This window comes from Mytilus trossulus, chromosome 2 (assembly GCF_036588685.1).
Source record: "Mytilus trossulus isolate FHL-02 chromosome 2, PNRI_Mtr1.1.1.hap1, whole genome shotgun sequence".
NCBI lineage: Eukaryota > Metazoa > Mollusca > Bivalvia > Mytilida > Mytilidae > Mytilus > Mytilus trossulus.
In genome coordinates this window covers 15423252-15449050 of record NC_086374.1, presented here as the reverse complement: position 1 = coordinate 15449050, position 25799 = coordinate 15423252, and the positions used below count along the sequence as shown (strand labels likewise).

At 31.7% G+C, this 25799-nt stretch overlaps 1 protein-coding gene across 1 annotated transcript in view; it reads right to left on the bottom strand.

Annotated features, from left to right (window-relative positions):
* Positions 1-25799, bottom strand: part of LOC134706582 (calcitonin gene-related peptide type 1 receptor-like) — a 48165-nt gene that overhangs the window by 6334 nt on the left and 16032 nt on the right. The window contains exons 2-9 of the mRNA XM_063565635.1: positions 16836-16955; positions 13873-13979; positions 12320-12411; positions 10276-10402; positions 5369-5522; positions 1882-1948; positions 1471-1534; positions 436-515 (exon numbers count right to left, since the gene is read on the bottom strand). Coding sequence (XP_063421705.1) covers positions 436-515; positions 1471-1534; positions 1882-1948; positions 5369-5522; positions 10276-10402; positions 12320-12411; positions 13873-13979; positions 16836-16955 — 811 coding nt within the window. The remainder of the gene's footprint in view (positions 1-435; positions 516-1470; positions 1535-1881; positions 1949-5368; positions 5523-10275; positions 10403-12319; positions 12412-13872; positions 13980-16835; positions 16956-25799) is intronic.

The window sequence follows — 25799 nt, the reverse complement described above, 5'->3', positions numbered from 1 at the left end:
ATATTGCAATATATTTTTACAACTGTCATTATGTTATAACAAAATGTATTATTTCGTTTGATAAAAATAAGACACTGACAAAAGCAATTTATTGTGGTAACACATTTATCTTTCTTTATAATGATTTATCATATTTTTCTATCATCATTATATTCTTGATACTTGTATATATTTTTGCTGTTTGTTTGTACATATACAGACATTATTTCATATCAATTCATCTTTCCATACTACGATGCCATTAACCTCACTTATATAAACGAATGTAATTGTAACGATTTTCAGAGTGCAGATAGGTTTTCAGATAATTTTATGAAATGTATGTCATTCTTTATACATTAAAACGCAGTACAATCTACATCAAACATTTTTTCGTGGTCTAATTAAATGATAAGATGTATATGACTTATAAATAAACTCATTTAGAATACATACCTAAGAGGATTTGACTGACTCATTGAACTGACTTTTGTGCAAAGAATACGCAAAATATTCACTAGGAAAAACGTATTTAACTGAAATAGACAAATATTTACTAACAAAAAATGTTTTTGAAAAGTTGTGATTAATATCAACGGAGACGCGCGCCTTTTCAAAAATATTAATAACCAAGTAGGCCATTCTTCTCGAAGATATATAGTTGAACCATCTCTTTTCTTTTCTAGCATTAAAACTTATACAATATACCTATACGAGCTCCAATCATTAAAATGCCAGGGAAAATAAGATGTCAAGTTTACAAGTAGATTCTTAAAGGAGTAGGTCCGGTAAGGACTCATTTTAGCCTCAAATTTCAGTTTCATCTGACGAAAGATTTTGACCACTTTTTAAACACTTAAGTGTCTATTTCACTTGATTCAATTAGTTTTTGTGACAGATTTTAACTAATTTAGTCATTAAAAACGATTCGATTCAAGCTCAAATATGGAAAATCTCTCAAATATGCCAAAAAAAGTCAATTTTCAGATGTTTTTTTTCAAAAATGAAAGTGGCCGCATCCGTGTTCATCCACAAACTTTATATATGTTATGTATTATCATAAAATACAACTTACATTTCAATATTAAGGATGAACACGCATGCGGCCACTTTCGTTTTACACGGAAACCGTCTAAAATTTAACTAAAATGATAGAATTTTGAAGATTTCAGTAATTTAGCATGACTTAATGGTGCTACAACACGATATATGTGCATTGTATTGTCAAAAACAGCCCATATTTATGTAGCAGAAGAATTCAACTGTCCAATAAATAACTGAAAGTTCACATTTTAACAATTTTGTAAAACTGTTATATTTTGGGGCCAAAAAGGGGTCTTACCGGACCTACTCCTTTTTTTACGGCTGAACAAATATTCAGAAATATTATTACTATGTACCATATCGTTATGCATATTTGATATTTAAATGAATTATGCCGAAGTTTAAACAATTGAATAAACACATCGATACAACTATAACTGTACTTACTGCAAGCCATAAAGCAATAGGTCCTAAGAAAATCCACTGGAGATTCGTTTGACCATGCCAACATCTTAAAACAAATATTATGCTAACTTTAATATGTGTCAATATCAAACATTGTGATAGCGAATTTCAATAAATGCCATTATTTCGGCCATGAAGGTGGCAATTATTATATAAAAAGTGGCAATTATTATATAAAAACCTGTCGTAAATTGTTTTGCTACGGCGTTGTTTTAAAATGTCACTATATAATTGAATGTACTTTTTTCGATCAAAAAATATATAAAATCAGTTGCTTCCATAATGTTGCATCAGTCTGTTATTTAAAATTTCTGATTGTCATAAAGCATGTAAAGGATTTTGATAGAAGTAAATTGTATGGTACGTAAAACTAATTGGGAAAAACAAACTTACAACTTATTAATTTCTGATGACGTGACACGTATTGCAAAGTAAATGACTGTCTGTATCATTGGAACAACTAAAACAGAATTAATAATGATAAAAGATGTTCAAAAAAAGAGATCTTTCTGAACAATCAAGTAGTAAATGCTCTATTTGGTCGCATTCACAACAGACTCTTCGAACCTGTAATATTAAGATTTCTACTAAAATTCATATTGAATAGTTATGAACGCATACCCTATTATTCGAAGTTTTCATTGGACGCCAATACATGACAAAAGATTTCTTTAATTTTTCGCGACTGAATAGATCTTGATAATTTTTAAACTGGTAGCTTCTACACAATCAAGTAGTAAATCAAATTTTGAAAGTGTGTGTGTGTGTTTGGTTGTGTGTGATCTATTATAATACACTGCAACGTACGATCGGAGTGTTTGGGTTGCATAAAGAGAGTGTAATGTTCTCTGCTGGTTAAAGAACTATTGCTACATGTTCAACTCTATGACAGTTCTTTAAAGGATATGTTGCAAGTTGAGTTTTCTAAATTTTGATTGATAAAAGAGTCTTTCAAGTGTCAGGTCAAAAATAAAATTGAAATCAGGGACAAATAATCTGCCAACACGTTTACATCTATAGTATATTCCTAGTATAATCTAGCCATAGTTTATTAAAGAACTTTCGAAAAAGAAAACCATTCGATTGGTTACAATACTGGCTTTCCCATTAAGTTGAATTAATAGAGAGATGGGAACCGACGTCATCCGCTTTTGTCAATTCAAATTCAACATAGCGTCAACACCGGACCCCACGTTGTCGAAACGTCTTGAATGGATGGGCTGAGGTCGATTCTTTTGAGACGTATTTAGAGAAGAAATGGTATTCAAATTTACTAGATTCTTTGATGCAACAACACATCACAAGTATACACGTAAAAGCTGTCCCATATTTAACAATGGACAAAAATTAACTTCTAAAAACTACAATAAAAGATGAATGATGCAAATATGCAGTTTTTTTCTATGTTGTGATGTTATGTTATTGTTTCAGAAAAAGGGAGAAGGTTTGGGTCCATTAAAAACGTTTAATCCCGGTGCAAATGTTTGCACCTGTCCTAAGTCAGGAATCTGATGTACAGTAGTTGTAGTTTGTTTATGTAATATATACGTGTTTCTCGTTTCTCGTTTTGTTTATATAGATTATACCGTTGGTTTTCCCGTTTGAATGGTTTTACACTATAGTAATTTTAGGGCCCTTTATAGCTTGTTCGGTGTGAGCCAAGGCTCCGTGTTGAAGGCCGTACTCTAACCTATAATGGTTCACTTTTTAAATTGTTATTTGGATGGAGAGTTGTCTCATTGGCTCTCACACCACATCTTCCTATATCTATGTTTTCCATACCAATGAATAACTTACCATAATCAACAAACAAATGTTAGATTAATTATAAAATTTATAACAAAACAGATGTCATTTCAATAAATATTTAAAGGGGCACCATAATGAAATATATAACAAAATCTCGAGATTTTTTTTGTTCAATCATTTATGAAAGTGAAGAGTCAAATATTTTTGTCTCTTTTGGTAGACAGTCTTGTTCATTTTTTTCAAAACAAGCTAAGAAACATGTATATATTCGTGTGAAATTCAATGTTACCCCTTAGCTAGAGATGAATAACGTATGAATTGTCCGGCTGAAGTTATTTAAAGGAAAATTATGTCAACATTGAAAGTGAAACAAAGGTAAATCATTTGATTGACTGATTCGATCCACACAAAAATCATTCTTATTCAGGTAAAAACGATAATAAACATATACATTTTTACTCTATGATATTATTATGAAATTAAACAGACCTAGAAAAATGTAATTGCACGAGTTGCTTAATCCATTTATATTTATATATTTATTTTTATATCGCTTATATGGTCATTGGAGGTGTTCTGAGGTCAACTCGATCGGTAATTAGATGGTGTCTAGACCAAAAACACAAGACACAAAGCTACATATTATCGAGCTCATGAACAGTTAACTGTTTATTTAAGACTTTAATAGTTTGTATGAATGTTTTACATTGTTAAAATCAGATATGATAATTTGAATTTGCCTGTTAGTGCCCCTTTTATATAACGTTTCAAATCACTTACAAATGGTCTAAAAATGAGACACTGAAATGTTCTTAAAGTAATGTTGAAGTCATCTTTTCGAAGATTTTTTGATGCATCACCCAGATTTTTCGGTTAGATAATGTCTTATGTCTTATCGTTTGTAGTCCAAATTATTATAAAAATGCTTTTCAATAGCATCATTGTCATGAAAATTGTTTTGACTGGCATTGTAAAAATAATTGTATAAATTTCGAGATTGCATGTTCGTTACGCAACTGACTCATTGTTTGTGATGTCCTGTAATATCTGTCAATGATGGAAATATTCGTTGTTGTTCTTGGGTTGACATGCTGTGTCCACCTTGAGAACTTTTTGTTTGTGTGATTATCCATGATGAGTGTTCTTGTATGTGTTCGTGTTGTATTTCTGTCACGAAGTGTTATAGTTTAACATTGTCATAACAGGTCAGCGGGAAGCTTGCCATAATAAGGAATATGGAAGTTGGTATCAAATAGTCAGTTTCTATGTATATGTTGGCGTTTGCTTTTGTTGAACTTCAGTGTTTCTATGGTTCCTTTGTTTCCCCTAGTTAATGTGTTTCTGTGTTTCCCTCGGTTTTTGTTTGAAACCCGGAATTGTTTTCTCTCGTTCGATATAAGACTTTTGAACACTGGTAAACTACTGTTGCCTTAATTTATAAACTGTATATTTGAGATGTACCTATTTCTATGTGGGGATCCTCCTTTATATTCTCTGGACGACTGAAATCTTTTAAGGAAATTTGGAGTTTTATACTTTACTTCCGGTAGTTATGTGTCGATATGGTTGTAATTTCAGTATTAGAGTAAACAACTTGTAATAATACAACACATGTATTATAATTAGATGATTTATGTATATTTGCCATGTTCTTTTTTTATTGAAAGATTGCTATTCGAAGGAGGATGATGAATTGGTTAAAGTATCATAGCGCTAGTTTAACCCCGTTACATGTTCATGTGATTTGCATTGACATGGATGATGCACATTTTGGTTAATTGTACACTTTTCTATGTAAAAAGATCTTGATAGATTCACATCAAACAAACTAATTATAGTGTGAACTTGCTTTTGATGACAAGACACTGATAAATCACATGCATCCCCCTTTTTCTACACTCTATCATGCATGAGGTCTGTGCTGTTGCTTTCAAATACCTTGTCGCAGTTAAAATTGATATGTGGTGACCTTTGATATCATAGTCGTTTGATTTTACCAAAGCTACAAACTCTCATATCGTATAGAGTAGTTGCTTTTACCAACGTAGTAATTGGAAATGACATTGTAGTATCCCATATATAATTAAAAAGAAAGACAATACGTGGATTTATAGGTTCTTATTTTACCTACCCCATCCTGTTATAATGCACAGAATAAGCACGTGTTTTTCGTTGATGAATGCTAATATCAAAACAGTATGAAGATAAAGCCCTTCACAAAACATCCAAGCATAATTTGACGAGGTCGCATATTGAGCAAGTATATGTAGGAGTCTGCACCAAACCTGAAAGAATAAAACACCACATATAGTTCTATTCATCTAAATTGAAAGAAGTAACCTTTTACAAAGTCAAAAGGGAGGCTACAAAGACTCAATAGTTACAATTATCACTCCCTCAGGCAAAGTTGGATTTAGATGAATTTGGCTATATATTTTTTGGGGGTATTTTTGACAACTAGCTCTCCAACGGTTTCGGTACTTATACATCTTTGGGTTTCAAATGTTTGTCTTTGAGCGTTTCTGATAAAGGTAAATCCAGAAAAACGTTTCGGACGCAAGAATTATTAAACGTGTTGTTTTCAATATTTTGTTATTATTTGGTAAAACCGTCAGTTTATATATTTTTTTTTAAAGAAGAATTGTCGTAAATGCTTATAGAATAAGTGTAAACGTTATTCGTGACATTCTTTATTTGATATGAACATCTTTTAATCATTTGAAACAACAAAAAAATCAAATTATGAACAGTCATATTTGGTTTTCGAGTACGCTTTCCACCTTTTTTTTATATCATTTACTCCAATTTGTTATGCATATATTCTAAGGCCGTGTTCACATTGACCTAAATTCGGTGTTGTGTTAGTGTAACTCACACGTAAACTAAACACAATTGCGTTCTCATTGATAAAACTCAATGCTTACATGTAGTTTAAATCATGTTTTACCTACACACAGTCGATAGTCAATGTAGGCCTTGTGTAGGTTAAGTGTACACAAAACTAGCCATTTAGGACATAAGTTTTATCGTGTATATATTTAAGGAGGAAACTATTTTTGAGTAAAATTGATATTTTTGTTTATTATAAGTTGTCTAAATTCTACAGATTTTTTTTTTGTTAAAAATTTTTAACGTACTTTATTAACCCCTAATCAAGACTCAAAGAATCATCATTGCCGAACCCATAAGGCAGCAACCAATTGATTTTCGGGGGGGGGGGGCTTTTATAGTTGAGTATAAAACAGAAAGGCAAGGGGGTGGGGTGGTAAGCTATGGATTTTGTTTTGGAAACAAAAAATAATTCCAGTTTTTGACCCTGAAATTTTTTTTGTTTGATTCACCCTCAGCTGCCACTATATATAATGCTAAAATTGATTTCGACTTGTCACCAAAATTTGTCCTGAAAAAAAATCAATAGCTCACGCCCCTCTCCCCCTTTACAAAAAATGAAGTAGATAGTTGCTGCCTAATTCATTTGAAAAGGTCTTCCCGAATGGACTTGACGTACACAGAAATATTCGCCACTGGTATTTACTCAAAAAACGATTCACGCATAAATGCATGACTAAAAAAAGTGCGAGGTAAATGCTATGGTTGTCTAGTATCTCAGATCCGTAAAATAACACGTAAAATAAATTAAAAAAAACGTTACCCTATTCCTTTACCAAATACTCCTTGGAGAAGAAATACCATTTGAAACGAACAGAAAAGATAAAAATGTAGTGATCCCTAATATCTCAATCCTCTTTTTTCGGCTGTAAGCACGCTGTTGCAGCTAACGTTTTCTAATGCGTTATCGAGACATCTCTAGTATATTTAAACTACTGCAAATTATAAAAATGGCTTTCATAAAGTAGAAACCAATTAACTTAAAAAAAAGGGGGAGAGTTATTTTTATTTATCTGAGGCAGATTTATTTTCGCGCGTACGTTTTTATTCCTTTTTTTCGATGCTGGCGATCAAATACTTTTTTTTTAATATTTAACACTATAATGTATGGGGAAACTCTTGATTCAGAATAATTTTTATTATCATCTGTATGACCATTTTTTTTTTGTATCAAATTGGGGATCGGAATATTTCCATTCCCATCCCCACCCCCTTTTAGTGTCAAATGGTTGTTCCCTTACCGCTAGAAAAATTTTCCAAAAATTTTGAATTAAGTTCTACGTAATTAACATTTAAATGACATATAGTTTACAAGTGGGAACAAACCTTATGTACAGGTAGCTAAACAAGGTGTATAGATGTGAACAAATGTAATGTGAAACCAGTGTACACTACACTTAACTAATTGTAAACATTTTTACTCTACACGGCGTTTGGTGTGAACACGGCCTAAGTTTCTCGATGTTATCAGTAATGTACACATTTGTTAATGATATAAGGTTACAACAAATGACCAAGGCCGTGTTCACACAAAACGCCGTGTACAGTAAACATGTTTACAATTAGTTTACCGTAATATACACTGGTTTTACATTACATTTGTTCACATCTATACACCTTGTTTAGCTACCTGTACATAAGATTTGTTCACACTTGTAAACTATATGTCATTTAAATGTTAAATACGTAGAACTGAATTCAAAGTTTTCGGACATTTTTTCTAGCGGTTAGAGAACGATCATTTGACTTCAAAAGGGGGGATGGAAATATTCCGATCCCCAATTTGATAAAAAAAAATCTGTTCATACAGATGATAAAAAAAATATTCTGAATCAAGAGTTTCCCCATGCATTATAGTGGTTAATACTGAAAAAAGTATTTGTTCACCAGCATCGAACAAAAACCGGAATAAAAACGTACGCGCGGAAAAAAAATCTGACTCAGATAAAAAAATAACTGTCCCCCTTTTTTGAGTTAAGATGTTGCTACTTTATGACAGCCATTTTTATAATTTGTAGTAGTTTGAATAAACAAGTGGTGTCTCGATTACGCATCAAAAAACGTTAGCTGCAGCAGCGTGCCGCAAGTTACAGCCGAAAAAAAGATATTAGGGATCACTACATTTTTATCTTTTCTGTTTGTTTCAAATGGTATTTCTTCTCCAAGGAGTATTTGGTTAAGGAATAGGGTAACGTTTTTATTTTATTTCAAGTGTTATTTTATGGATCTGAGATACTAGACAAACATATCATTTACCTCACACTTTTTTTAGTCATGCATTTATGCGTGAATCGTTGTTTGAGAAAAGACCAGTGGCGAATATTTCTGTGTACGTCAAGTCGATTCGGGAAGACCTTTTCAAATGAATTAGGCAGCAACTATTTATTTCATTTTTTTGGTGGGGGAGCGGGGGGGGGATCGAGGGGTAGGGGGCGTGGGCTATAGATCTTTTCACGAACAAATTTGATGACAAGTCGAAATCAAATTTAGCATTGTATAAAGTGGCAACTGAGGGTGAAAGAAACAAAAAAAAATCATGGCCAAAAACTGGAAACACCACCACCACCCCACTCCCCTGCCTTTATGTTTTGTTTTCAACTATAATAGCACCCCCCCCTCCCCCCCCCCCTCCCCCCCCCCCCCCGAAAGTCAATTATGGGTTCGGCAATGATGCTGCTTAGAGTCTTGATCAGGGGTTAATAAAGTACGTTAAAAAAAATTAACAAAAAAATATCTGTAAAATTAAGACAACAATTTCTGTACTAACAATTTCTGTACTAATAATTATCAAAAATATCAATTTTACTCAAAAATAGTTTCCTCCTTAAATATATACACGATACAACTAATGTTCTTAATGCCTAGTTTTGTGTACACTTAACCTAAACAAGGCCTACATTGACTATCGACTGTGTGTAGATAAAACATGATTTAAACTACATGTAAACATTGAGTTTTATCAATGGGAACGCAATTGTGTTTAGTTTACGTGTGAGTTACACTAACACAACACCTAATTTAGGTCAATGTGAACACGGCCCAAGACAAACTCCTTGTATTATTTCAGTAATACCTTAGGTGTTCAAAGACTGATATTTTACTTTCATTATAGTAACTGTTGTGTACTGATCATTGTGCGTTTTGACTAATCAAAGAAGATAACATGATCATTAACAAAGTATGAAAGTATTTTAAAACTGTTTGAACATTTCTTTACATATATTTAAAAGAATGCACATTAAATTGTTTTTCAAAATTCGAACCAGAATATTATATTAACGTTATAATCATGGAAAAACTTCCCAAGAGTTATTATTGATTGCTTCAATTATCTCCACATTTGGTCACAAGTGTTTGTACGTACTATATTAGAATATGCGGTGGCAAGGTTGGATTTTGTCTAAAGAGTAACAAGAAAGTCTAGACTTTTGTGTCATACTTTGCAAGAAGGAGGAAGAGAGAAAAGTTTGAATCATCATTTATATGTGGCATGACATTCTTCAATTTGACACAAAAAAGTCAAAGATTTACTATACATCAACTGTTTTTAAATATATTGCATATTTATTTCTAAATAAAGCAAAAGTGAGTCTTAGTTAGTTTTTTTACCCTTTACATTTGATTTTTTTTATTACGTTATCGTGTTAATTTATTTTGTATCTTGAATATGATCTGAAGATGCACAGTTCCTTCGAACTTTTAAATCGTAAGTTAATGACCTACGTAAGTCTTAGAGTTAATATGTCTTGTGTTTATCCGTAGTCTGTAATGAAGATGTTGAGCGTGAACAAGGTATAAATGTATTGTCTTTTTTACATTTTACATAGATCTCTAAACCAAACTAAATCTGTCATACTTCAACGTGTCTGTCCAACAAAAGTACTCTTGTCTTTAGTTTTCTTAGTTAAGATTCAAGTTTTTCTCCATTAAGGAATTAGTTGATGATCGTACAGTTTTGATAGCAATTGTACTTAGATTATCTTGACGATTTATCTAGACTTTTCAAATATTGTACAGTAGATGTTGTTTTTATTTTCACTGTGTTATTGACATACTTTATTTCGTATGTTTTGCTTTAACTGATTGGAGATTACTTAACGCCACATCATCAGGTATATATTGCAAAAACTAGATAAACTGATAACTTACTGGATTTTCTTGAAGAACATCTGGCTGCAGGGCACTGGATAAATAATAAGACATCCATAGTATGGCTGCCAGAATATACGACACAAACATATTCTTGTGGATTGACACCCTTGTACATTTCAGTTGTCTATAAAGTGAGAAATACAATTCTTTTTAAATACAAACAATGAAACTTGAGCTGGTTGTTATGCAATGAGACATTTATTTCATAGTTTATTTCGTTATTCACTGGAAACAAACTTGCTTGGACAACTCATCGACCTAATTCGAGTTACTGTGAATTAACAAAAATACCAAAACTGAAAGATATATTAAAGAGATTCGAAGAAGTCCATACATAAAACTTGACAAAACCAAAATACTAGACTATATCAAGCAATAGAAAATATCTGTCACATTTCTAACTTGGTATCTTCAGTATGTTCAGAAGAAAATGGTGGTTGAACCCTGGTAATATAGCTTGCTAAACCTTCCGCTGGTATAACATTTGTTTATAGTTCAGTAATATTGACACAATTGTATGAATAACCAAAAAGATATAATTGGTTTACGTGACAACAATTGGGTTGTAGTAACAGCAGATCTTACAAACACATGCATATTGAGTATGGTTTCCTACTGGATCTTTCAAACGGGCGTATGACATTTGCGCCGATTTTGAAAATTTTCATTCTTTCATTTGCGCCGATTTCATTTTTTCGTTTGCGCCGATTTTATATTTGCTCCTAATTAGATCTACAGGTAAGTTAAAACTTGTACATGTACTGTGCTATACCATTGGTAAAATCTGGTTATAATTGTTTTTCATCAATGTTTAAGTCAATTTTGATTCATATTGTTCTGGAACTTCGTTGTAACTTGATGGTCATATTGCACATTGAAACGGACCGAGAAGTAAATTCTTTAATCATCGAGGGCCATACATATCGGAAGGTCAGTGTTCTCAAACATAACTACATATCTTACTAATGTACCATAAAATCGTGTAAAGCCAGAGTTACCACGGATTACATAGTCAAAACACAGATCGAGCATAACCATGTGGTAGATGTCCGAAAGACAGATGCTAAAGAGCTACGGATACGGTCAACAAGGATAAAAGTCTGGAGATGTATCTTGTAGGCCTTATTCCACCTCCCAGCGGTGAGCAGGGGACAACAGTTATATACATGTTGTGATTGACAATTCATTACATTTGTACAAGTGGGAAATGGAAGAGATCTATACTGATAAATGAAAAATAACATGACTTGGATGGAGAGTTCTCTCATTGACACTCACATCTTCTTATATCTATTCACCTGTAATTTACCTGTAATAAAATCGGCGCAAATGAAAACAAAAATCGGCGCAAATGAAATGCAGATCGGTGCAAATGCAAAACGCCGAGAAACCGTTACAAACACATGCAGATTGAGTACGGTTTCCTACTTATGTCACGGATCTTACAAACACATGCAGATTGAGGAAGGTTTCCTACTGGATCTTTCAAACACATGCAGATTGAGTATGTTTTCCTACTTATGTCACGGATCTTAAAAACACATGCAGATTGAGTATGTTTTCCTATTTATATCACGATCTCCTCTCAACAAAAATGAAACACGCAGTCGCATCAGGCTGAACATATCAGTATAGATGGTAGCCAACGAACATGACAACTGACTGTGTAGTCGAATTATAACAAAAACATTTTTAAAAGCATGATTGTTTTACAACAACCGCTTGTCCCAGGAAATTACACATTTCCGAAAAATGAACAATTCAAGATTTTAACAACAATGCAAAACCGCAATTTTCAGACGTCACAATAAGAAAATATTATAAACACTCAAATCAACGTCATTTGATATACGTATTCTGATGAGTAAGAACATTCCCAGAAAATAACAAAATAGCGGTCTAATTTTAATTCTGAGAAATCTTTTTGTTTTCTTATTTTTTTTATAAATTATATCGAATCAATATTTCACCAGTAAAAAATAGCTTTACTCGTTTTCAAAATTATTATAGGCCTGTTATATTTTGTGAGTTTTTACAATACCTGAAGCAACAGAAAATGCACAAAGCCAGCATCAATGAGACCATGGATAGGGCATAACCACTGAAGTATATATACAAAACTTTGTGTGCTCTCTGAAATAAAACAAAAACAAACCCGATAGATTCTAGTAACTTCAAAGTAGTAATTGTAGTTTTTTAACTCTACAGTCTGAGCGTGTTTGTTTCTAGAAAATAAAAAGCAAAAAACGTAAACCAGGTAGTTTTAACTACACTTCATTCATTATGTACCTGTACCAAACCAGGAACCAGGGACCAGTTTTCCCGATGACTGTCTGTCGAGTTTTGTTTTTCGTTTAATGGATTAACACATTTTGAATTTTTATAAATTATTTCATATTTTGTCAAACCAGGTCAGTATATTTTGTTATTTCAGACGGATTGCACTGTTTGGCCTACCATGTTTACCCCCGTAACTCAGACGCCGAAAAATTATATAAACTATATCTTTATATCAAATGAAATAAAAGGCTCTGAAAAGCGTGTGTTGTCCAACTGAAACAATGCAGTGTGCATCTTCACAAATTACCCCTCTTCATTCAAAATAAAGATATAATTCAAGTCTTTTAATTTTTAGTACCTTTTCTGTTTTCAATTTCCCTCGGTCTATTTAATGTTTAGCTCAAAATGCAAAAATCGGTATGAAATAACAGAGAGCCTTGATTAATCCGTTTAAAAAAAAAGATTTCATCTAACATTTCTTTATAAAGTACACAACGAATTCATTTAATGAGGTTTCCTAAACGCACGTCTGGTGCAAATACAAAACTTCAATCCTGGTATCCATGATAAGTTAAATTACAACGAATTTAAATCTTGGTATCCATAATGAGTTTAATTACAAACAATTTTAATTCTGATATCCATGGTGAGTTTAATTACAACCACTGGGTCGAAGCCACTGCTGATGGTGTGTTTATTCCGCGAGGGTATCTGATGGTGTGTTTATTCCGCGAGGGTATCACCAGTCAAGTAGTCAGCACTTCTTTGTTGACATGAGTTAATAAAATCAACGGTATCAATTTTGTTGCACCAGATGCGCATTTCGACAATACATGTCTCTTCAGTGATGCTCGTGGCCAAAATATTTGAAATCCAAAGCATACATAAAAGATGAAAAGCTATAATCCAAAAGGTCCAAAAAGTATAACCAAATTCGTGAAAGGAATCAGAGCTTTGCATGAGGGACTTTGATATGGTATAATTTTAAATTAATTGTTTACAAAGCTTTGAATTTTAGAAATACTAAGGCTTTTCTTCCACATGAATATATTACCTTAGCTGTATTTAACAAAACTTTTAGGAGTTTTTGGTCCTCAATGCTCATCAACTTTGTTCTTTATTTGGCTGTTTACTTTTTTTTTTATTTGAGCGTCACTGGTTAATCTTTCGTAGACGAAATACACGTCTGGCGCAAGTACATATTTCTATCCTGGCATCCATGATGAGTTTATTTCCAACCCTAATTTTATCGTCTAGGAACCAGTTATGCAGTTTTGTTCAATGTGCCAGAAATTACTTTATGAAATTACTTACCCGAACTTTTATCGTCTCGGCACAAGTTGTGTAGTCTGACCATGAAGTATTTGTTTCTGGGTGACGAAACCAGGTCCCATCTTTATTACAATCTTTAAACGGAAATGCTGAAACCAAACAACATTATTTTGAAACAAAAACAAATACAAAAACAGTAGATCTTATTTTATGATTTAGATTGTTTCCAATACATCAATATATATATAAGTCGGGCGTCAGGAGGAACAGTCAGTTTTATGTACTAATGCGCTAGCGCTAAAAGTTGATATAGGGTGGTTATACTGGTTGACGATATATAGATCGTCATATTAGAATAAATAGTTTTTCTGTTCACAATGGATAATGTCCGTAACTTTTTAAAGAAGTTCTAGTAAACGATGCCAGTGTTTTTGTTCACACTCGATTACTCATTTAACAAAAGATTTGTATAGTTACTATACAAATCCTTGATTTAACTGAGAGTATATATGGTTCATACTCATTAGACTATATTCATAAGTTTTCATGAGGTAATGAATCTTAAACAACGAAACAGACAGACGTAACGAATGGATATGCTATAGCACTTGATAAGATTAGTCAACGTGTCATTGTATATTAACTGGAATATTACAGAATCAAAGATGATTTCAATTCATGCAAGTAGGTCATTGACTTTATACTTGCGACATAACAATTTATACAGACAGCTGTAATGATTTCACAATCAAAAGGAAAAAAACCCAGTCAAGGTCACATTGTTCAATCAATCAACAACGCTCAATATGTAAAATTCGAACAATAATGGCCAAGTGCACGATATACGTAATAAGCAATAAAACAATCAATTTCTTAAACGAAATGTACACACAGAGTCAACTTCAGTGATGGCAAATGCATGTAGAAGACCCATTGGTGGCATTGGGCTGTTCTCTGCTCTTCGGGCTCTTGTCTCTTTGTCACATTCTCCATTTCAAATCTCATTTTTATATAAATGACTGTACGACCAACAGGCACTGCAGACACTGCCAGTCAAGTATCGATAGTGTAAGACAGATTGTCCTACGATGAGCAGCAATATATGTTATATCAATATAATCAAACAACAACCCGTAAATGAACTAGATGTTGTAAAATGATACACAAGATTTCCCAGAGCTCAAAGCGGTTATCCGTATTAACCCTTTACACAAAGCTCATGACGATTATAAAAGGAACAAATAGTTTATACCAATTGATGCAATACTCAAAAAAGATTTCAATATAACGGGACATCAAAATATCATTAAGGTGCTTTAATCGTTCATCTAGTAACTTTTTGAAATGGCATAAACCATACAATTTCATTTTAAATTCTCGTAATTAATTTTAACACACAGCAATATCAATTATCATTCGAATGCTGTATTTTTGTCTTTTCCCAGTCGTAAAAAATTCTTACGGCTCAATTTCAAACAAATTGATATAAAACAATTAAAGGTCAAGAGAAAAAAATCCAATTTTTCAAGATGTCAACATTAATGCATATTCTGTCATTTGAATAGTAAAACAACGGAGTCAGATAAGGAAATGTTTCAAACGAGAGAGATTGACAACCACTTAGTAAATGCGGTTTATGAATATATGACGTGTTAATTACCCTCGAACTATTGTTATCTGCTAAACACAGCTTTTAAGCAATACTCCGTTAAAACTCTATTATGTAGTCAATGTAAGGTTAATAAAAATATACCATTATCAAAAATTTATGAAAACGTTTTAATTAAACAAAACTAGACGCAGTCGTCATTTGGTAGGAATTTAGAAGCCGAAACTTTGGTATTTCAAAATGTATTGTATAATTGTACTAACTTCCAGTCTAAAAGAAAAACTTTTCGCCTTTCCATATAAGTAAGCGAAAAATAAAACAAAGACATGTTCAAAATCAATGAAAAGTGAAATTTAAAAGTATTATCCTTTACAAATGAGAAAATATGTCTACTTTGATTGATACAACTACATCATGCATGGCTGTTAAATGATCTATGATTCTCAACATGTGGTCGTTAGTACAATAAAACAAACTTCACACTACTAAATCAGGTTAGGGGAGGGTTGGGATCTCCTTGCATTTTAAACCCCGCCATATTCTGTATATATGTGCATGTTCCAAGTCAAGAGCCTGTAATTCAATTGGTGTCGTTTTTTTATGTGTTATATATTTTTTTCGTTAATTTCCTGTATATTAATTAGGAAGTTTTCTCGTTTGAATTGTTTTACATTTGTCATTACAGGACCTTTTATAGCTGACTATGCTATATGGGTTTTGTTCATTGTTGAAAAAAAAAGTGAAAATCACAAAAATGATGAACTCAGAGGAAAATCCAATCGGAAAGTCCATAATCACATGGCGAAATCAAACGACAAAACACATCAAATACGAATGGACAAGAACTGTACAGTAACCTATAGTTTTAAATTTCTGTGTCATTTGGTGTCTTGTGTAGAGTTGTCTCATTGGCAATTATATCATATCTTCTTTTTGTAAATTTATCTGAGGGATAACCATACATAAATAAGGAAATATGGTATGAGTGCCAATGACACATCTCTCCGTCCAAATCACAATGTATAAAGAGTTAACAACTAAAGGTCTAAGAACGGCATTCGACACAGAGTTTAAATGACTTGAGGAAGATATACTTGGCAATTATTTTACATTAACAGTATACTGTGCATGTGTCCTCCAACTGTTCTTATCAAATGAATTCAGAAAACATAAGAACGAACAGTTGGAAATTTCCATTTATTAGAGATTCTAGAAGATATATCATTTTTATTATTATTTATAATGTGGTTATAAAGCCCAAAACCTTTGATCTTGCAGCTAGTATGACATTTGTAATAATATTTTTGATTAAAGAGACGCGTTTTTATAATGTAATACTTTATAGGCAAGAAATAATAAAAGACATGAGAAGAAGTTAACATGTTCAAGTACTCACATTTAGTATGACCAAACTCGTAAATGAAAAACTCTGGACATTCTCCGTAGACTCTTGTTCCAGCTTTTGTATAGTTCCAACAGCTGTACCCGTCAAATGTGGCATTGCAGTACAAATTACCTGCAAAAGAGGACATATTCTTAAGATATTAATCATTACAAAATTTGTTCTTGTTAGAAAGTAATCATTTCATCTGGACTCGAGGATAACAAGGTATCTTAAACATTAAGATGGCATAACTATGACCTGACAGACCCGAGTGGGAAATTTCGACTGACAGTGAAAATGAATATGTTTATACTTGAATGAAGTTTGTCTTCTAAGAGGCCTTCTAAAACCACTAAAAAAAGTTGTTGGAAGGATTATTTAACGTTCATATTCAGTATGCATATTTTTACAAAAAGAGAAAAGTCTAGGAATTATCCCTCTTCTAAATATCAGTGAGTCTTGGATTTGGTTCTTGGTTTAAGATTTAAATGCAGAATAAAACCATAAACCTATCTATAATCGAAGGAGGTGCAATGCTGTAGAGGTTTATCAAAATAAATGGAACAAGTTTTAAGGCCTTGTACCCACTAGATATTTAAAAATTAAATGAAGATGCGAAAATAAACACCTGATTTTGCTTTTGATACTGTCCACTAAGACACACCCTTTAATTCACCTATATATATATGTATTGTCTGTCCATTATCCATGCCAATTAAGGACAATTAATACATTACAATACAGTTGTTACATGAGAGGGAGCATCTCAAATTTGTATCCAAACTTAGTTTATTTTTACACAGGAACAAAAAATCCCATCAAAATGCAAATAAGGTTTTATCTTTCTGAAACACAACATACATTTAATTTTATATATCTAGTGAGTAATAGGCCTTAAAACTTTTCCAACTGCATCTGTCCGTCTGTACTCAGGGTAGTTTTTGCGGTGTTTAGCCATTTTTTGTTCGATTGTTATGATGAACCTTAAATGAATGATAAAACATATATCTATGAGAAAAAATCAAAAGAATACACAGATCGAGACAAAGCATAACAAAAACAGTTTACAAAAGACCAAATATACAAAGTACCAATTAAGAAGTAAAATATAAAAAATACTGAACTATGAGGGAAATTCGAAACTGAAAGTCCTTTATTAAATACCAAAATCAAAAGCTCATACAAATCAAACGAATGAATATCAAAAGTCATATTCCTGACTTGGTGGAGGCATTTCCTTGAGTTGAACATGGTGGATTTAACCTGGTTGTATAGTATACGATATCGAATATATAAAACTTACACCATACGTTAATAGGGACAGTTTTTATGTTGTGATCAATAATTTGTCTCATTAATAAAAACAACAAAAGTTTAGAATTGGCGAATTTGTCATGAATTTTATTTTACAACAACATCATAAGAACAATCAGATTTCCAAGAGGCTTAAGAATAAATCATTTAATATCAAAATGAATATGTTTTTTTTTCTTTAATTCAATTAAAGGCAACTAGCATCTTTAAGAAATATATTTCGCCATACAAATTGATTGTTCAACTGAATCTATCAAATGTCATAATGAATCAAAGTATTATTCTCCAAAGCTATGACGATTTGCATACAAAATTTGTATTACAAAAAAATATCAGCAGCAAAAAGTATTTTTTGAGGTCAGGGCTTAGTGTATTATGTTGTGCATCCACTCCGACAATGGAAAAAATGTATGAGCTAAATGAGTATCGCTTACAGAAAAAAATATTTTATGCAACCGGTTTAAAATGCCGCTTTGATTTCAACAAAGGAAAACAAAATGGCTAACACTACTTGCAGTTATCAGTAGAGAGATATAAAACGGAATGCAGTGGTCTTGCTCGGATTGATGTTTTCTAAATATTTTTTTTCAATTATAAAATTGGATGAAGATTTATCTCATTGGCACTCATACTACATCTTCCTATATCTAACAGTTTTTTACATCCTTGCATCTAAATACTAAATATTTAAGAAGGAATATGTGTTGCAACACAGATTTTCAGAATATTCTACTACTGTGAGAATTTCCAACTCAAAATGTATTTGCACATACAACCGGGGCAAGTTATTGGAGATAGCAACTCAAGTCGAGAACAATCTGTAAAATTTAAACTACATCGTTTTTTTAATTTGAGCCGTGTATTTTCCTTTAAAAAACCTAAAATTCGTTTTTGTAGTATTATCAATTCCGATAAATCATGATAGGAGTAATATTTGTCAATATATTTCATTTGATATTTTAGAAATGAATTCAAAAACCTGATAATTCGGATCATTTGTATGACTATTTCTATTTATTGTTTTGTATTTGAATATATTTGCATAAATTTTCTAAGAAGAATAATGGAATCAAAATATGTCATGGCCACCAAACTAGCACTAAATTCTACATATAGAATTGCTTAAGCAACTCAGATTTTCCCAAATCATGTAGTTAACTAGATTAAATTTTATTCAATTATCTATTTATTCGTAAGAGAAGAGAAAAGTAAGGTTGCATTAAAGATTCCAAAACTAATGGTAATGTACAACAGAATGACGTCAGAAAATGGAAAATGACATAACTTATTTAAAGTATTCAAAACTATCCAAGAAAGAACCCTAAATTTTTTAGTAAGTTTAAGGGTTGTGAATTGTTTGAAATTAAGGTCACTTTTGCTCTGCAATTTGATTTGTTCTTTTAACTCTTTCGACTCGAGCGACAACGTTGAGTTCTTTGTAGACGAAACGCGTGTCTGTCGTAAAAAAAAAAAGCTCAATAGATATAGGAAGATGTGATGTGAGTGCCAATGAGACGACTCTCCATCCAAATAACAATTAATAAAAGTAAACCATTAAAAACCAATGTACGGCCTTCAGCGCGGAGTCTTGGATCACACAGAACAAAAAGCTATAAAGGGCTAAATAAATTTAGTGTAAAACCATTCAAACGGGAAAACCAACGGTCTAATCTATATAAAAAACGAGAAACACGTATAAATTACATAAACAAACGACAACTACTGTACATCAGATTCCTGAAATTGGACAGGTGCAAACATTTGCAGCGGGATTAAACGTTTTAATGGTACCAAACCTTCTGCCTTTTTATGAAACAATAGCATAACATCACAACATAGAAAAACACACGGTAAAATATTCATTGGAAGATTTAACTCAATTTGAAAACGTAAATAAACACACTATGTCTTTGATTATAAATATTAGAAGATGTGATACCAGACTACTCTCCATCCAAGTCACTTTATAAAAGTAAACAATTATAGGTCAAATTACGGCCTTCAACATGGAGCCTTCGCTCACACCGAGCAGCGAGCTTTTAAGGGCCCAAAAATTACTAGTGTAAAACCATTCAAACAGGAAAACCTACGGTCTAGTATATATAGAAATGAACTCATCATAGATACCAGGACTAAATGTTATATATACGTTAGTCGTCTACAAAAGACTCATCAGGGACGCTCGAATTCAAAAAAGTTTTTAAAAAAGCCAAATAGGGTACGAAGTTGAAGAGCACTGAGATAAAAAATTCCTACAGATAATTTATAATAAAACAATATCAATGATAATTCATGTCAGCACAAAAAGTGCTGACTACTGGGCTTGTGATACCCTCGGGGAAATAAATCTCCACCAGCAGTGGCATCGACCCAGTGGTTGTAAATAAACTCATCATAGATATTAGCTTCCGAAATATTTTACCAAATAAAATATTCATACTTATAAATATGATTATATCAATGTATGTCATGTCAATACAGAAGTGGGTACTGACCTGTTGAAATGATTGTGATTATTTTGAAATGGTAATTTTATTTCCATATAGGCTTAGGTAACCTTGTATATTGCAAAACATTTCGAACTTGAGCCCTCAATGCTTTTAACTTCGTAATGTGTTACTTGTCGCTTTACTTGTTGGATTTGAGCGTCACTGATTAGTCTTTTAAAAACAAAATGTCTGTCTAGTGAAACCACTGATAAACTATTTGATACATTATTTGTACAACGTAGACTGACATTGTTGATTAAGATTGAAAATGGAAATGGGGAATGTGTCAAAGAGACCACAACCCGACCAAAGAGCAGACAACAACAGAAGGACACTTATGGGTCTTCTTAGAAGAAACATATTAGTTATTTTCAAGATTTGCAAAATAATATGTTTACTTATTTGTTATCTTCAATTCTGAATATGTTTATAAAAAATATAAAACCATAACAACCATAAACATTTACATAAAAGGGACAGTACTTCAAGAACTTAATATAATTCCATTTCTCTATGTTTTGCACACAATAATAAAAGGGACAGCACTTAAAGAACTTAATATAAGCCCATTTCTCTAGGTTTTTGCACACAAATTAGCATTGTCTAACCGATGAGATGTTCAGTTTTAGGTTAATAAGTTTTTTCCACAGTATTACAATATTTGAATATGATTTAAGATTATCTAACATGTGAGAAACAATATATTAACTTCTTGTTTACTATATTTGAACAGCGGTATACTACTGTCGCCCTTATTCATTAGCTGTTAGAATTGTTGTTATCCTTAAGGTATGGTGTAACCTGTACATGATGTATGATATACTAGAAATTCCCATATATTACTTTAATAAATACAAGTAATATGATAAATACATCCATGAATTTTGTTTTCATTTTTATAATTTACCATTTTCGTGCCTCCATATTTAACATAACAAAAGTTAATATGACAAATGCCTACCATACGATATCTTAAGAATGTGAAAAGTGTGCTCTTGAAACCATGCTGCGCTTGCATCATCGCACATTCTTATTAAATGAGTGATAAATTTGGATAAAAAAATATTTTTAAAATCTTTGTTAATAATGGCTGCCGTATATGAAGTTGGTGCGCCCACAATCTACCTAAAACCAAAACGCCACATATGTTCATTCAAAACATAACCTTACCTTATTGAGGCACAAAGTGAAAAGTATAAAACCACTCTACTATAATCTGTGGGTCATAAAAAATATAATAGTTGTTTATCATTTCACAAATATTAAATCTTCAAATAAAATCTCTGCTTATTTTTAATGTTGTATCTAATTTTTAAAGACTTTGAAACATGGATTTCCTGAAATTTTAAACTTAACTTTACATAATTTTTTTCTCACTTTCAATTTAAATTGAATGTAAGTATGCCAATTTTCCACATCTGAAACATTTACCTGATTTCCTAATGATCCATACCAAAACACTTTCGACCAAAAAATATATATAGGTTTTTACGTTTTATTTTTTTAAGAAATGACCTGAAGGTCATCGCGATGTAAATATCACTGGGTTTCATCAAATTATTTATATTTCATTTTTTGTATGTATATATTTCACCTGCATATACATACATAAGAATTGGATACGACATGCAAATAATAAACAAAGATATTCAAATAGTGATCAAACGTTTGAAAAAGAAATGTCTTATTAGACACAACTTGCAAAGCCATTCACAAGAAGTTGTTTAAAATTATGATTTTTTAATTTGTTGAAATTCTTGGTTCAGACATTAAAATGCTTAGACGATCGTCTCGAGTGGTATACCTTAGCCATTACTGAAAAGTTGCTAATATGTTCGTTAAAAAAAAGAATACATCTAGTTGTTTTGTATAAATATAGAAACATATGAAAAAGAAGTTGTGGTATGATTGCCAATGAGACAACTCTCCATAAGAGACCAAAATGACACAGAAATTAACAACTTTAGGTCACCCTACGGCCTTCGACAATGAGCAAAGCTCATATCGCAAAGTCAGCTATAAAAGTTCCCGAAACGACAATGTAAAACAATTCAAACGATAAAACTAGCGGCCTTTTTTTATGTAAAATAAAAACATGTGTAGAAATAAAAACTCTTCAAAGAGGCTTTACTGTGAATTAAACATAACCAGTTCGAACGTATACATCGAAAAGGACATATCACGTGTCTCATAAAAACACAAACACCAGTATCTGAGCAGAAAGTTGATGAACCAGAGGTATGTCAAAGGACGTTCTGTCCTTTTAAAAAAAACAGTTCATCGTATCAACTTCACAAATAATATATGATGGTCTTGTTGTATAGATTCTGCGTACTGACGTTGTTTATCATCTTGATATATTGTTCTTTTATTTGTCTTTATTCAATGTATTAATATTACTTGTACTGTTTGGTCTGTTTTATGTGATATCCATTTGACGTGGCTCGGTACTTATACATCCCGTCAATGTGTTTGTATTATCTTTCATTTTTGCTGTGTGTTTGTTTGTGCGACTTTTTTTTCTTTGGTTCTTATAATGTGACTCTGTACTCTGTTAAGATCCCGTCATTGTGTTATTGTTTTATTATACGCCATTATGCTATTGTTCTATTATAAATTTGATAATGCTTTGAAAGACAAATGACAAAATGATTTTACTCGCGTAGTGGTATTAACCATATATATGAATTTAAAAAAATTCTATATAGAACTTCTGGATAATTTTAAATCTCGGTCTGTTTCTGAAATTAATTCTAACATAACTTTTGATTTTTCAACCCTGCATACGGTTACCAAAATTCTCCATGTGAAATAATAATTGTTTTGAATTTACATTGAACGACAAAATGTCTTCCTATGTGACGTTAAATTTTCTGACGCCTAACACGAGAAACAATGAATGTGTTTTTAATTTGATAGATGCTTTTTGTGCTATTTTGTAAATGTTTGTTTGTTTTGAGATTGTAACACAGTGATGACTGTTGTAACAATATTTTGACTATTTAACCGATTATTTCTGTTTTGTTCACACATCGTTGTAAATATAGCGGAATTTGGTGCGACTGTCATACAAATGAGAGATTAAGCGCTATAAACCAGGTTCAATCCACTATTTTCTACATTAGAAAATGCCTGTTGAATTTTCCTTTGTACTTTTGTGATTTTACTTTTTACAAGAGAACAGATAGTACACAGATAGTCCTCTCTGCATCGAAACGCGGAAATTTTTCAAATTTGTTTTTTTTAAATTTTAGTAAAAATATAGTTGAATTAATTTAATATTTAGTTATTGTTCCCCGTTTGTTCACACAGAAAAGACTGATAACATGTTTTGCCTTGTAAATTCTTAAGGAATATAGACATGCTCCTTATTTAACTGAATAAAAAATCATGATACATTGTCTTTTATCTATACAATATTTGAAGAGTCTAATATTTTGGATTACGTTTTCTTCTCTTATATATAGTCTTTTTATATATATAATTTCCACAGATGGCTATTTGTACTCATTTTTGGAATATAGAATACCAGTCACCTAACATTGATGAATCTGTTTAAAAAACCCACTGTAAACCATATTGACACATATTGATCCGTTAACCTTGGTGTAATGATAGATTTTAAAGTTATCCATAACCTTTAGACAGGTACTTTATTATCCACATATGTTAGAAACTATAAATCCACTAGTGAAAATAGATTTAATTTAAGGTGGTACCTAACACTACAGGGAGATAACTCTGTAACATAAGCAAACGTTTTTATCACGTTGCATTGTTAAGAAAATATTTAGCTTCTCAATGATCAAAATTAGTGTTTGTCAAACGCTATATAACTAATGACATTTTTCAGATGAAATGGTTGGTTCATTTTTTTTTTAAATTTTATATTTTTGTCAAAGGATTAAAGTTAATATTTTGTAAATAAAAATATAAAAATTTAACGAGCCAAATTATAGTTAGTAAAGGTGTTGGGTACAACCTTAAGCAACCCACTCAAATGATGAATTTGTGCCACACTGCAATGTTAACATACATACATGTAACAATAGTTTGTAAATCAATTTCTCTTTATACTTCATCAATAGACAAAAAAATACTCTTTAGAATGGAATATCCAATAGCTTAATAACAGATCAAAACAAGGAAAAAGAGATGACCTGAAGCACATTAATCAATTAATCAGATAAACAGGATTTCTAATTGAAATATATTAAATTTTGACTACAAAATCAGCAAACATAAATAAATTGAAGCTGGAGAGAATATTAATAACTTCAACAGTCCTTTATGAATTTAAAATAGCTATTCGCAAAACAATTAAAAAAACTAAATTCTTATTTATGAAATAAATCTTTTATATTTAACTAAATTACTTTACAATTCTCAGATTTATGAATCTGCAACAATCTGATTCAGAAAGAAACTATATTTCGTAGTTTTATCAAAAGCAGATAATTTGTTTAAAATTTTATATGAATAATTCAGTATTAACTTATAACACACAAGAGTACTTTTAATTATTCGAAGGTTAAATAAATAAAGGCAACAGTAGTATACCGCTGTTCAAAACTCATAAATCCATGGACAAAAAACAAAATCGGGGCAACAAACCAAAACCGAGGGAAACGCATTAAATATAAGAGGAGAACAACGACACAACACCGAAACGCAACAGCACACAGAAACGGACCAAGCAACAGACAATACACCACGAGAATAACAAATATAACATCAAAACCAAATACATGAATATGGGATAGACAAGTACCGTGACACGTCTTATCTCAAAAATAAGAGAACAGAAACGACTCAACGTTAAAATGCAACACACACACAGAAACGAACAATATTATAACAATGGCCATCTTCCTGACTTGGTACAGGACACTTTTAAATAAAATTAACGGTACTAATTTTCTTGCACCAGATGCGCATTTCGACAATACATGTCTCTTCAGTGATGCTCGTGGCCAAAATATTTGAAATCCAAAGCTTATATAAAAGATGAAGAGCTATAATCCAAAAGGTCCAAAAAGTTTAGCCAAATCCGTGAAAGAAATCAGAGCTTTGCACGAGGGAGATACATTCCTTAATTTATAATAATTTCTATCATTTGTAACAGCAAATTTTAATAACACAGAAAATCCGTATTTTCATGCCATTACCGAAG